This window comes from Bidens hawaiensis, unplaced genomic scaffold, assembly GCF_021521415.1.
Source record: "Bidens hawaiensis isolate Kalapana, Puna unplaced genomic scaffold, B.hawaiensis_p1.1 tig00015319_1, whole genome shotgun sequence".
In the NCBI taxonomy this organism is placed as follows: domain Eukaryota; kingdom Viridiplantae; phylum Streptophyta; class Magnoliopsida; order Asterales; family Asteraceae; genus Bidens; species Bidens hawaiensis.
The window spans coordinates 329087-342067 of NW_027492368.1; the positions used below are offsets into that span (position 1 = coordinate 329087).

Below are 12981 nucleotides of genomic sequence, written 5' to 3' on the forward strand. Positions count from 1 at the left end.
CTCAAGGGCCTGCAACCTAGCGTCAGTGACGGGACCCAGACGCACCGCACGATATGTGCATGGAACGTGCTGCGTCGGCCCCTAACAACAAAACAACATAAATACGTTTAATACGAAGACGAATAAAAAGAAACGATAAAATGATAATATATTAAAACGTACCAGAGATGCGCCTGGATCCTCACGTCCGTCACCACCGTCATCCGAATCCCCGCCGGCCCCCTCCCCCGCGTCAACAAGCTCATGGACAAGCTCCACCTCCGGTGCCGCGACCGGGGGAGGCTCGACTAAAGGCACCGGGACGTAAGGCACTCGTGCCCCCACCCCGGCCACCAGTCGGTCGTGCGGGCCGTTGGGCTTGGGGAACGAACGCACAATGTGCATTCCGCCGCAACGGATGCGGTCCAACTCGCTTGGAGGGGTCGGAGCGCAGAGATATTGCAAGCTGGGTGACGTACCCGCCACCCATAAAGGACCCTCGTCCCTGCCTAAACTGGTACCGACAAAAGAGGTTGCCGTGTGTGTGAGTCAGCAGACACCAAAAAAAAAACAATTCGTGCAGGCTGCAGTGCTTCGCGCCCTGGTTGCGACCCGCGATGGACATCGCAATCAGTCTGTTTAGGTACCTGTGTAATATAAGATAATATAATTTATTAACAATAATAATAATAATAATAATATAATATAATATAATATTATTAGTATATATTACGTTATACTAAACAATACAATATATTTTAAGAACGTACCTGTGCAGCGGGTCCTTAATAGCCGAGACCTTGGACTTGGTGTCCAAAGGCCTATCCCCGAAGTCCTGATCGCTGATGGCCCTCCACCATACCCGCAGGTCGTCCTCCGGCATCTGGTGGATGCTCTCCGTGTATATTGGGCTGCGTACCTCCTGCGCGGTGTATAAGCCCAGAGCAACGGCGAACTCCTCCATGGAGAGATGGACGTCCTGCCCGAACATGCGGAAGTAAACCTCCGACTGTATCGTATCGGCGCCTGGCACTCTCATCTGAATCTTTGTTGTACCAGACGCGCGGGCCTGCAACAATATAATATAATATAATATAATATAATATAATATAATATAATATAATATAATATAATATAATATAATATAATATAATATAATATATATAATATAATATAATATAATATAACAACGTGGAGTAAACTTACGTAACGCGTATCGTGGAGTAAACCTCCAGTGTCAGCTCCCGGTGGGCTGATAGTGGCATACTGAAGCATCGGCTCCAGGGCGTATCCTGTCCGATGTACTCAGCCGCCCGCTGGTGAGCGTCACGGGACTCCAAAAACGACCAGGATATAATTGTGCTGGGAAACGGGTGCATCTGGCGTAGGCGAATGTATCGTATGTGGGTGTCAGAACCCTCAGGGAACTACACATGAGGGTAGGTGACCAACACGTCGTCACCCTATGGGGGTCCGCGGCCCCGGCCCTAGCCCCGGCCCCGCCCCATCTGCTGCTCGTACTCCTGCTCGAACTCCTCCTCAATCTCGTCGTCCCCAAACTATAATAATAACAAATAATAATAATTATAACAACAACAACAACAATAATAATAATAATAATAATAATAATATTAGTAATAATAATAATAATAAATACTAATAACAAATATTAATAATAATATTTATAATAAAATAGATAGTGTTAATAAGAAAAAATAAATAATAACATTACTAATAATAAAAAAAAATTATATATTAGAAGCGGCGTATAGGGCTATATGCCGCCGCTAATAGTCCTTGCAAACCAACGGCCGGACTCCGGCCGACGGTTTTATCCATCCACACAACCGCATCATCATCACATCATCAACAATACATCATCATCATCATCTTAACATAATCATCATCATCAACATAATATTAAAAAATTGCCTCCATGTCGTGTCGGTGTCGGGTCAAATCTCCTCGGTTCGTGTCGTATTCCGGTCGGTGTCGGTCCAATATAGACTCGTGTGTGGATGCTCGGATGCTCGGTTGCTTGGGCGGGAGTTTGAAATTTGAAATAAAGTGGTAGTTGAGCAACCGGCATTCAATATAAGGGGCACGAATAAGCCACGTATAGACCTATACGCGGCGTATTCCGCCTATTTATTTATTATTATTATTTATTACTATTTATTATTTATTAGTTATTAATATTATACTATATATAAATGGAAATCCTTAGCTACAGAGGGGTTATGATCCAATCAGTGGCTGTCATGTGGCAGTCACTAACTTTCTTTTTTTTTATTATTTTCAAAATCTGATTGAGAATATATTGATTTGAAACTAGGATAAGTATCAAAAAGAAAGCTTGTGTAGTGGTTTTGTTGTGTTGTTGCAAAGGTTAGGTGGCGAGTTCAAGCCTCTTTGAGGCCTTTTTTTTTGTCTTTCTTTATTTAAAAGTGATAAAAGTAACAAAAAGGGAAGCTGCTTTTGTGGTATTGTTTTATTATTGCAACTTGCAAGTCTCAAGTTCGAGCCTTTTTGAGGGAATTTTTGTTTGTTTGTTTTTTTTTTGTGTTTTTAAATAGAAATAGATTTTTGTATTTATATATTTCATACTTAATCAGTAAATTAAAATGTAAGGTGGTGTGGTGTCTCGATTTTTAATTTATTTTAAATACGTTAGCTTGACGAATTATTTTTTTGGCTTAGTTTTGATACCGTAAAGAATATTGCCTATACCAATCGAATTCGCGTCAACTTACGGAAACGACGTCCGGGTGTAACCAGCACAGAACTGCCAAGCGTGCCCAGGCGCAACGCGCCGGGTAACAACCTAGTAAATATTAATTTGTTACTTAATTATTATTATTTATTATTATTATTATTTACAATTATTAGTTATTAGTTATTAATATTAATATTAATTTGTTATTTAATTATTGTTATTTATTATTAATATTATTATTATTATTAAGATTTTTATTATTTTTATTTTATATTATTTAGTTATTAATATTAATATTAATTTTTTATTTAATTATTGTTATTTATTATTATTATTAATATTATTATTATTATTTATTATTATTATTATTTATTTATTATTAATATTATTATTATTATAGACTTTTCATCCATTGATACATTGTCTTCTATAAGCTGTTTAGATCTACATTAGCGGGTTCCCTTTGCCAACACTTACGTATCTCTTCGTACTCATTCAAACGCTGTCCGAACCGTGTTTTCCATTCGAGCACTGCCGGTACGGCGCTTCTTGCCCAATTAGGGTTTGGCGTAGGCATTGGGAAATCCCCTACCAGGTTGATATATATCCAGTCATCACCTCCCCAGTTAGCGATGCCTATAACCAGTGGATTCGGAACCAAGTCAGGACCGATTCTCAATGGGAAATAAGATTTAGTCTGATTGCCAGCTAGGTTGACTAACACACACGCGTATGTCTGAGCAGCCACGTGCCCGTGACCGGGTATGCTAAACCAACGACTCGGCGGCGCCGATTTGACCGTGTTGGAGTACGGAATGCTGGAATGAACCCAGCCGTACAATCTTTCATCCTCTTTCCTGAACATCGCCCTCCACCACCCTTCGTTCGTTTCCAGCTCGTTCTACATTGCCCGCCTAATATCCGGCCAGTGTTTCTCATGTATCCCCAAACCCAAGGCGATTGATCAGAAACCGCAGTTACCGTCTGGGCGTACGTTTTTGACGTCTGCGACGAACGGCTGGGCCCAGCTAGGATGACGCTCCTAAACATTTCTATCGCCGGTACTTGCGCTGGCGAAACCATCAAAGGAAACCCGAGGTGAGCTCCCGTAGGTTTTGATGTCTTAGGTCGTCCCCGACGAATTTTAAACCGCGAAGCTGACGGGGACAACGAACGAGACAGCCAGGATGGGGTGGGGGTTTCGTTGTTGGGCACCTGTGACGATAATGGGGTGTAGGAGATGTGTCTGGGGAGATCTGGAGCGGGGGTGTAGGAGCTGTGTCTAGGGAGATCTGGAGCGGGGGTGTAAGAGCTGTGTCTCGGGGGGATCTGGTTTTTTGGGACGCTCCCGAGGATCCTCTCTTTTTTCGGGTGACTTCTTTTTAGATCTCCCTTGAATAGCAGATATGAGCTTCGCAAAAAAACTTTTCTTCTGATTAGGGTCATCTATGGACGACAACGTATCGTTGATTTCACACATACCTGCTTCGTAGTCTGGGTCTTCATTCGGCGGATAGGCTGGATCAAAATTAAGCCTCCTCCAGAACGGGTCAACATCCTTTATTGGGATACACGTGTCGTTAACTATGTATCCCTCAATCCAACAAGCACATGGCAGACCCGAAAACAAATACAAATGGTGGTTGCATGAAGCGCCGCCTTCACGCATCTTCTGTATCAAGTCATACTCGTTCACAAGTAGACCCAGAGCGTGAATCGACACCGTGTTTATTAGCTTCTTCAACCAGACGTGCTGTCGATGTCCTTCCATGACCTTGGAACGGGAGTCGTGAAAAGATTTACCGATCTCTTTCATCTTCGAGTTGACCATTTTAAGGATGTGCCTGGCAATTGTGTCGAGCGAGTTGTTGCTTCCATTGAGGTACCTTTTCAGATTTGCGTGCTGGCTCTCAACTTGGTTCGTCGTAGTTTTGGCGTTCGTCTATCCAGCATGCTACAAACTTGTGTCTGTATAGATCCAGCCAGCTGTTGCGAATGTATTGCCAAACCTCTGAAAAATAAAGGGAAACGTTATTAAGACGTATGTTTAGGCTATTAAAAACTGTCATCCGGTACGAAGGACTCACCTGCTCTATCGCCCTGTATCAAATGACGCTCCATGTTGATGCTACGATTGTCGTAGTCCTATATCGTCGGAGACTGATACAAAAGCTTCCACCAGTACGTAGAGTCCGTCCCCATATCCGTCATATATAGGCCCATAAATTTTCTTCTTATATTCTCGGATATGTGCCACCTGCATAAATTTTTGGTGGCATTAGGGAAGACCGTGTCGCGGGCGTTCATAAGGGCCTGGTCCGCGTCAGTCAGGATCACGAATGGCTCCATGCAGTCATCAAGCATTTGTTTAAGTTTCTCCATTGCCCAGGTGAAGTTCCTCTGCCGTTCCCTGATAACAAACGATGTGGCAATACAAAACGACTTTGATGTAGACGTCACACCGATAAACTGAACCAACGGCCAGTCGTACATGTTGGTGTTGTACGTCGTGTCAATCATCAACACCTCGGGGAACGCACGCCACATCTTATGCGACTTATTAAGACAGAAGAAAATTTCCTCCGTCCTGTCGTCGGTATCACTCTCCCGGGTATAGAACGTGAAACCGTTGCCAGCGAGAAATTTTCCAGCGCCTGCATTGGATGAAATAAAACTTTAGTAAATATTACAAGCACGGCAAGTACACATTAAAACTACAAATGTTTTGAAATACCTTCATAGGGGTGTCGCCTAGTACCCTCCTAATCTTGGCGGTGTGGTTGTATATATCTTTTATTACAGGTTGTACACCAGGAAACTTTTCGCGGAGGGCTGCTTCGATTTGTTGCGGCTTAATGCCGGTCCAGTGTAAACTCTCAACCATATCCAGCCGGTCGCTGTTCATTTTTCTAAAAGACGCACACCCCTCCTCGAATTCAACGGGATCGTGGTTGTGAGTCTCGTTTACCACTTGAACCCTCCAACAGGCACCCCTCGAGTCGTACCTGGCCAGGATCTTAAACGGACAACATTTTTTTATGCTGCCGGTATGTCTCATCGTAGCATTTATTTTGGGTTCGCCCACACAATTGCATGCAAGGTCCACAGCGTGGACCACAACAACAAACCCATGCTCCCGTCCTCTAATTTTTACCCATTTCTCCAGCTCCTCGCGGCTCTCAAAAATCTAAAACAGTTTTACGCTATTTATTAAGCCATGTATTAAATAACATACAAACAAATAATATTAACTTAAACAAAACACACGGTGTCTTACAGCATCTGTTTTATACGAAACCTCCACTTCGCGTATGTAGTCGTCATCGTACTCATTTTCGTTATTTGGGTTTGGCCCAGCATGATCGTTTCGCCCGTGGTGCGGTGAAGACTCGGTTCCATAAAAAGGATCATTTGCTACTGGGGGCTAGTACGATGACGAAGCCTGACCTCCATAATCCGACCATGAGACAGGTGATGGGTACGCCGGCTGACTACCGTAATCCAACACGAAGTAATCCTACAATACATAAATTAGAAACTCAAACAACAGTTCTAGTGATAATAATAAATAATAATAACAGCTATAAAGAAACCTGGTTCAAGTTTGGCAAGCCCGGCGAGCCAGTGTTACCATAAAACTGTTCGGGCTGACAATAAGGTTGTTGGGGCTGGGTATCATACCCGACATACTCCTGACAAAACGTAATGTAGCATGTGTTAGTAAAAACAAAACTACCAAATTCATACTAAATAAATATATAACGAAACCTGGTTCAAGTCGGGTTACCACGACGTGCTAGGCTGATCGTTAGCGGCGTAACCCGGCTCCTCCTCCGGAAATAAATGGTTAAACCAAGACATTCTGGGTATATATAGTACAAATGTTATGTTGTTTTTTGGTTGAACGTCGAAAGCATACGCACGCCTGCATTTATAATAGAGAAAGGAAAGGAGAGGAAGGAAGGGGAGTCGAGCACCAATAATTCATAAAAGGAATACGCCGCGTATAGATCTATACGTGGCGTATAAGGTACGAGTTGACAACTTAGCCTTGCTTTTGCAGGGCAGGTTGTCATCAAACTAATACGTCGGGTATAGGTCTATATGCGGCGTATTAGGGGCTTTTCTAGAAAAACCCACAATTTTGTCTTATTGTGTTTATTCTTTTTTTTCTTTTTTTTTTCTTTTCTTTTTTTTTTGATATTTCTTGTTATTTATAATTATTTTTATTAATATTATTTTATTTATGAATAACATATTACCATTCGAAATTCGGCAAAGGGTGCTCAGTAGCAGGACTTATCTGGGAAAATTGACATTGCGAGGCGACCTTCCAATTTATTGGCTAATGCCGTTATGGATAACTTGATAAGTTACAGCGACTACCTTGAGAAAAACTAACAGTGTCAAACGAACCCTTTCTTAGATGCTTTCGATATCGGTATCTCAAATCTGGCTCTTCGATGTCTTCAAACTCCAGCTGTCTTGACCTTCGGCCGCCACCGACAACGGTAGTTGTGTTCACTCAATGCATATCAGTCGTCACTAAGCTTAAGCTTAGGTTTCTTATTACTTTAATGTTTAGTTGTGGGTATTGTAAGTTGATCATCTTGCGTATGCTAAAAGATTTATCGGCTTATATATCCAACATAACGAGCAACGGATTGAGATATTATCCCGGACTTACCTGAACCGCTTGACACGTATGGTGACGTGGATTTAGGTTCGGTGTTGACGCTTACATTAACACGTTTGCTTACAGCTTTCGTTATCGCCGGCATAATACACAATGAAAGCACAAACTCAAAAAACAATCCATACAACAACAATGCTATTGTATGGATTGTTGTTTGAGTTTGTGCCTTCATTGTGTATTATGCCGGAGATAACGAAAGCTTTAAGCAAACGTGTTAATGTCATCGTCAACACCGAACCTAAACCCACTCCAGCATACGTGCCAACCTGTTCAGGTAAGTCCTAACTAATATCTCAATCTGTTGCTCGTTATGTTGGAGCAATGACCGAATTCCACTTCTCTATCCAAAGTATGGGCTCCGGTTATCGTTGCCGTTAGCGGATACCGCGGATCCGAGAGATTCAAACTCATCAAACTAATATCTCGATCTGGTGCTGGTTATGTCCGAGCACTGAATTCTTATACCGCACATCTACTATATATATGTATGTGTATATATAAGCCAATAATTCTTTTAGCATATGCGACATGATCAACTTACAATACCCACAACTAAACATTAAAGCAATAAAAAGCCTAAGCTTAAGCTTAGTGACGAGTGATATGTGTTTGAGTCAACACAACTATGGTTGTCAGTGGCGACCGACGGTCAAGGTAGTTGGAGTTCGAAGAAATCAAAGAACCAGATTTGAGATGTCGATAACGAAAGCAGACAAGAAATTGAAAGTTCGTTTAAAAATGTCAGTTTTCCCAAGTAAGCCCCTACAACTAATTTCAAGATGTCGATAACAAAACCAGCCAATTAATTGAAAGTTTGTTTCGCACAGTCAATTTTCCCAAATTAGCCATGCAACTGAACACCCGTTGTCGAATTTCGAATAATAATATATTATTGATAAGTAAATAATATTAATAATAATAATAATAATAAACATAAATAACATTAATAATAACAATAGAAAAGAAAAGAAAGAAAAAAAGAAAAAAAAAACCATAACAAGACAAAACTGGTGGACTTTTCTAGAAAACCCAGCACCCACCCAGGCCCGGTTTTGGGGCAGTGCAATCTGTGCAATGGCACGAGGCCCAAAAGGTCAAAAGGCCCAAAGGATTTTTTAACTTGTATACATATACATATGACTATTTGAGACCCAAACCCAATTTGTTAAAATCCAGAAGAAGATCGAGACTCAATTAAATTCAATTCACAATTAAAACTTTATTAAATTCAATTTCAACACAGACAAAAATTAATTACTTAAATATTTAGTAAAATAAAAAACTAGTTGGATTATTATTTAATAATAAGATATAATTAAATATTAAGTCAAGATATAAAGATATAATTGAATGAATGTTAACATTTTTAGTCTTTATAGTATATACTGAAATATGATATTATAATTTATGTATATTAGCATATATAAAATAGATTAAAAAATATTACGGAAGGTTACAATCGGGTATATTATTGGGTAACTGGGGCTACGTAATCGGGTAATCGGATATATTACAAATCACATGCCTATCTCAAATTCGTGAAAAATTTCAAAGGTAATCCCAAACCCATCCATGCCCTATTCGGTCGGGTATTAACCTAAGGAGGAAGCCCAAATTTTATCTCGCACAAGGCCTAAATTTTTTTCTTCATTCTCGGAGACGGGCATGCACTCACCCAACATAACCCGCACCCGTTTGATATAATATAATATAACCTAAATAATATAATATAACATAATATAATATGATATAATATATCATAATAAATTAAATATAATAATAACATATTTTTATTATATTATATTATACATTACACTATAAGAACGTACCTCCGAACGTCTTGCGCCGGCGTCTGACACTCGCATATGAATCTTTGGCGTACATCTGGTACCTAATAATAAGAATATTTTAATACTAATAATAATATAAAAATTATTATTTTAATAATAATAATAATTATTATTATTATTATTATATGTCTAGAATAATACTATTTTAATAATCATAATAATAATATTTTAATAAATACAATAATAATATTTTATTTTATTAACAATAAAATTTTAATACCAATAACATGTTAATAATAATATTAATATTTTAATAGAAATAATATAATAAAAATTTTAACAAAAACGGTAACACTACGAGAAACCTAGTTTAAGCGGCCCGACGAACTAGTGTTACCGTAAAACATATACGTGGTGTCTATATAGTAAGTAAGTATTGTGTAATATAACGGTCGGTGCCTAAAAATATAGTTTACTTTTTCAAAAGTCACGTAACAAAACTAAACCAGTCACCAAATATCTGTCCTAACATGTACTAAATAAAGATAAAACGAAGCCTGGTTTAAGTCCGAATGACCGTTAGCAGCGTACCCCGGCTCCTCCTCGTCCGACTCCGAAAATAAATGGCTGTTGTTGTTGGTTGAATGGAGAGGGTGAGGGTGAGGTAGAAAAAAAAAAGAAAAAAATAAGGATGGACAAGGAGGGGAGGGAGCCGGGCTCCAATAATACACAAACCCAATACGCCACGTATAGACCTATACGTGGCGTATAGGGTACGATACGACAAGCCTATGACTGGCGTTCAGGCTAGATGTCAGATCGTACACTATACGCCGCGTATAGGTCTATACGCGACATATTAAGAGGTGTGAAGGTGTCCCTAGCAGGACCATTTATTTATTCAGCTACATTCATGATAATTTTAATGCGATTAATAATTATGAAATCATAATTAAAACCGGGTTTAAATGTTAAACCGTTGACTGATTACCACTGAAACTGAACAAAAAATTGTTATCATGATTCACGAAAACCAAAAAAAACTATATATATATATATATATATATGATTCAACATTAAATGAAATAATGTGAGGTATGTGCTATGGCAAATAAATCTTCCATTTTACTTGAATTCGTTTCACAAATTACATCCCCCATTCTCATAAATGAAAGCCCTCCCAACCTCAAAGCTGAGTTTTTTTTACCAAACTAATGTACTTAGTAAAATTATTTATCAAAATAGTGTAGTTTGAAAGTTAATTACCAAAATGGGTATTTTAGTGGGACCCACCACCCAACCACCCACTTCATCTTCTTCCCTCTAAATAGTGGTGAAACTTGGCCATAGTTATAGCAGTGATCGAAGTCACGAACCCAAAAATTTTCGCGTCGGAGATTCAGTTTGGGTTGGCGATTTGGTTCGGGTCGGGTTTACAATATGAAACCTAAATATTTAATCTTTCTTCATTCATTCAAAGTTCAAACTATCGTTCTTAAAATAATAAAAAAACAAAAATTAGATGATTTTTTAACTAACAAAGACCTAAAATATTCATGGTAATTCGAGTATAAGAGTGAGTACCTGGAAGAAGAATTATTCGTTTGTTCATCATTCTTTTTTTAAAAAAAAGAATGAATAGTATCTTGCTTTCCTATTATCTACCTACTTAAAAAATATTCTATTGGATTGAGTTAAACCAAAATTTCACCATACAATACCAATTATAAGCTTAATTGATCGATTCCCTAAATCCCCAATTCCATAATTATAAACAATAATTTTATAATCCTTGAACAATAATCAATACAGATGCAATACAATGTTTAACAACTCAACAATGGTGAATAATAAACTAAAATCTAACAATTACCTTGTTGATTAGTGATTGCAATTTTCGGTTACTCGTTGTTGCGACATGTGTGGTGTCACCAAAGCTGAAGGTGTTATCCTGTGTATAGTGGTTGGTGGTCTCCAAGGCGGTGGTCGACAGTAGCGGGTGGCAGACGGCGGTGTGGGCTTAGTGGTGGCCGGTGGTATCCAGTGTGACAGCGCCCTTGAATTCTGAACTGAATAAATGTTAGACGGTTTTCAAACCCTAACCTATTGACAATACATTTTTTTAAACAAGATTATTATTATTGTTACAAATATCCCCCTTAAAGTTTGAGTTTTATAAAAACAAAGTTTTTTGTATTTAACGAGTATGTTTTTTTTTATAAAAATGTGAGGTTTTATTAAAAGAAAAATCAAACGAGGGGGTATTATAAAAAAATCAATGGTGACCGTTAGCTTTTTGAAAAAAATACATTGGAGGTGATCGTGCTCAATACCTATAAAAGTTTCGGATAAAAATCACGAAATTTAGCCTATTAACCGAAAAACAACAGTGTGAGGGGGTCACCCCTAGTCCCCATAACCTTTGCGCTTGCCTCTAAACTCATTTTTCTTCTCTCTACACTATCCCTACCTAGACTACCACCAACTCTGATCAAAACCAGGATGTTCGGTGACCAATAATAATCTTCCACCGATTATCTTGCCCTAAAACTGTTAGGCGAGATAATAATAAAATAAGATTAAACGAGGAATTTAACGTGCTGACTGATCCGACACAAATACCCTGCAACTTAGAGATAGTAATCTAGAATTAAAAATGAGAACGTAGCCACTGGAATTAGGTCAAACGGATGAATAAAACTCAATATGAGATTTTAATGTTTAAACGAGCTGGTACTATTCAGAATCCAAACTTCGAATCAGGAGTTGGGTTTTGACCAGTACACTCAAAATATTAAGGTAAAGATAAAAGTTTTCTGACCCGAAAGCTAGTTTTAGCCAGAAGATATAGTAATTGAAAAATCACAAAAGTTGACTTTTATGTCCCTTAATGGATCGGAATCAAATTGACCACCAAAAGTCCTTCAATCAGTGAAATTGATTGAGGCTTTTCTTTAATGAATAAAAACACACGAAATCATAGAAGACAACTTACCCTAACGATGATTAAAACGCGGGGATAAACGAGGGCAAAGAGTTTGAACACCAAAGTCAAACGAACGCTTAAAGAACTTGAAGAATTTGTCAATGATGGAGGTGAAATCCGGGTTTAGAGAGATGGTGCCTGATGATATAGTAGCTTTTAGGGTTTATGGCATGTCTTGACTAAATATTAAGAGTTAAAACTTGTTTATTAGGTAAACGACTTGATTAAGAAACGAAATAATGAATTGATGACGAAATAGGGCCTAATAACTTAAAGATTTCGGTTATAATAATAATAAAATGAATTTGGACATGCTATAACAACCATATGACTTCACTTGAACCTAAAGTTTTGGGATTGAGTAAAAATAGGCATGATTTAGCATTAAAAACAAATAAACGAGTCAAAACGAACCAAATCTGACCAGACATCTGCTATGAGCTACGTGTAGGACTAGGCTTGGTCCTACGCACGACGTGGGGTGGTGAATATCTTGACTTTGCCACTTTGTCAAGTTTAGCCCCTGAACTTCTAAAAATGTTATTTTTAACTACTTTAAGCGATGTAAGGGGTTCTAAGGGTTGTTTGACGAGTTTAAAAGTTATATAAAATAAGTTAAACTAAGGTGAATACTAATGAATGCAAGATTTCAATAATCCGAAACATCCGATTACATTCTCGAGTTGGGTTAAACGTAAACGAATCCAAATAAGAAAATTCTGAGATGTTATAGCAATACAAATACTACTCAAGTTATTATTTAGATGCTTTAGAAATATCTGTTATGTCTTTTGGTATTAAGTAAATGAACAAA

General features: G+C 38.4%; 1 protein-coding gene across 1 annotated transcript; it reads right to left on the reverse strand.

Moving 5' to 3' along the window:
- Nucleotides 1-4840: 4840 nt before the first annotated feature.
- LOC143548913 (protein FAR-RED IMPAIRED RESPONSE 1-like) lies at nucleotides 4841-5600 on the reverse strand. The gene is made up of 2 exons (XM_077039954.1): nucleotides 5414-5600; nucleotides 4841-5349 (listed from the first exon to the last, which is right to left on the reverse strand). The coding sequence occupies exons 1-2, from the start codon at nucleotides 5598-5600 to the stop codon at nucleotides 4841-4843; spliced, it is 696 nt and encodes a 231-aa protein (XP_076896069.1).
- Nucleotides 5601-12981: the final 7381 nt, after the last annotated feature.

Coding starts and splice junctions, on each gene's coding strand:
- LOC143548913 (XM_077039954.1), bottom strand. CDS start 5,600: ATGAACAGCGACCGGCTGGATATGGTTGAGAGTTTACACTGGACCGGC. Junction 5,350..5,413: donor GAAGGTATTTCAAAACATTT/GTAGTTTTAATG, acceptor CATCCAATGCAG/GCGCTGGAAAATTTCTCGCT.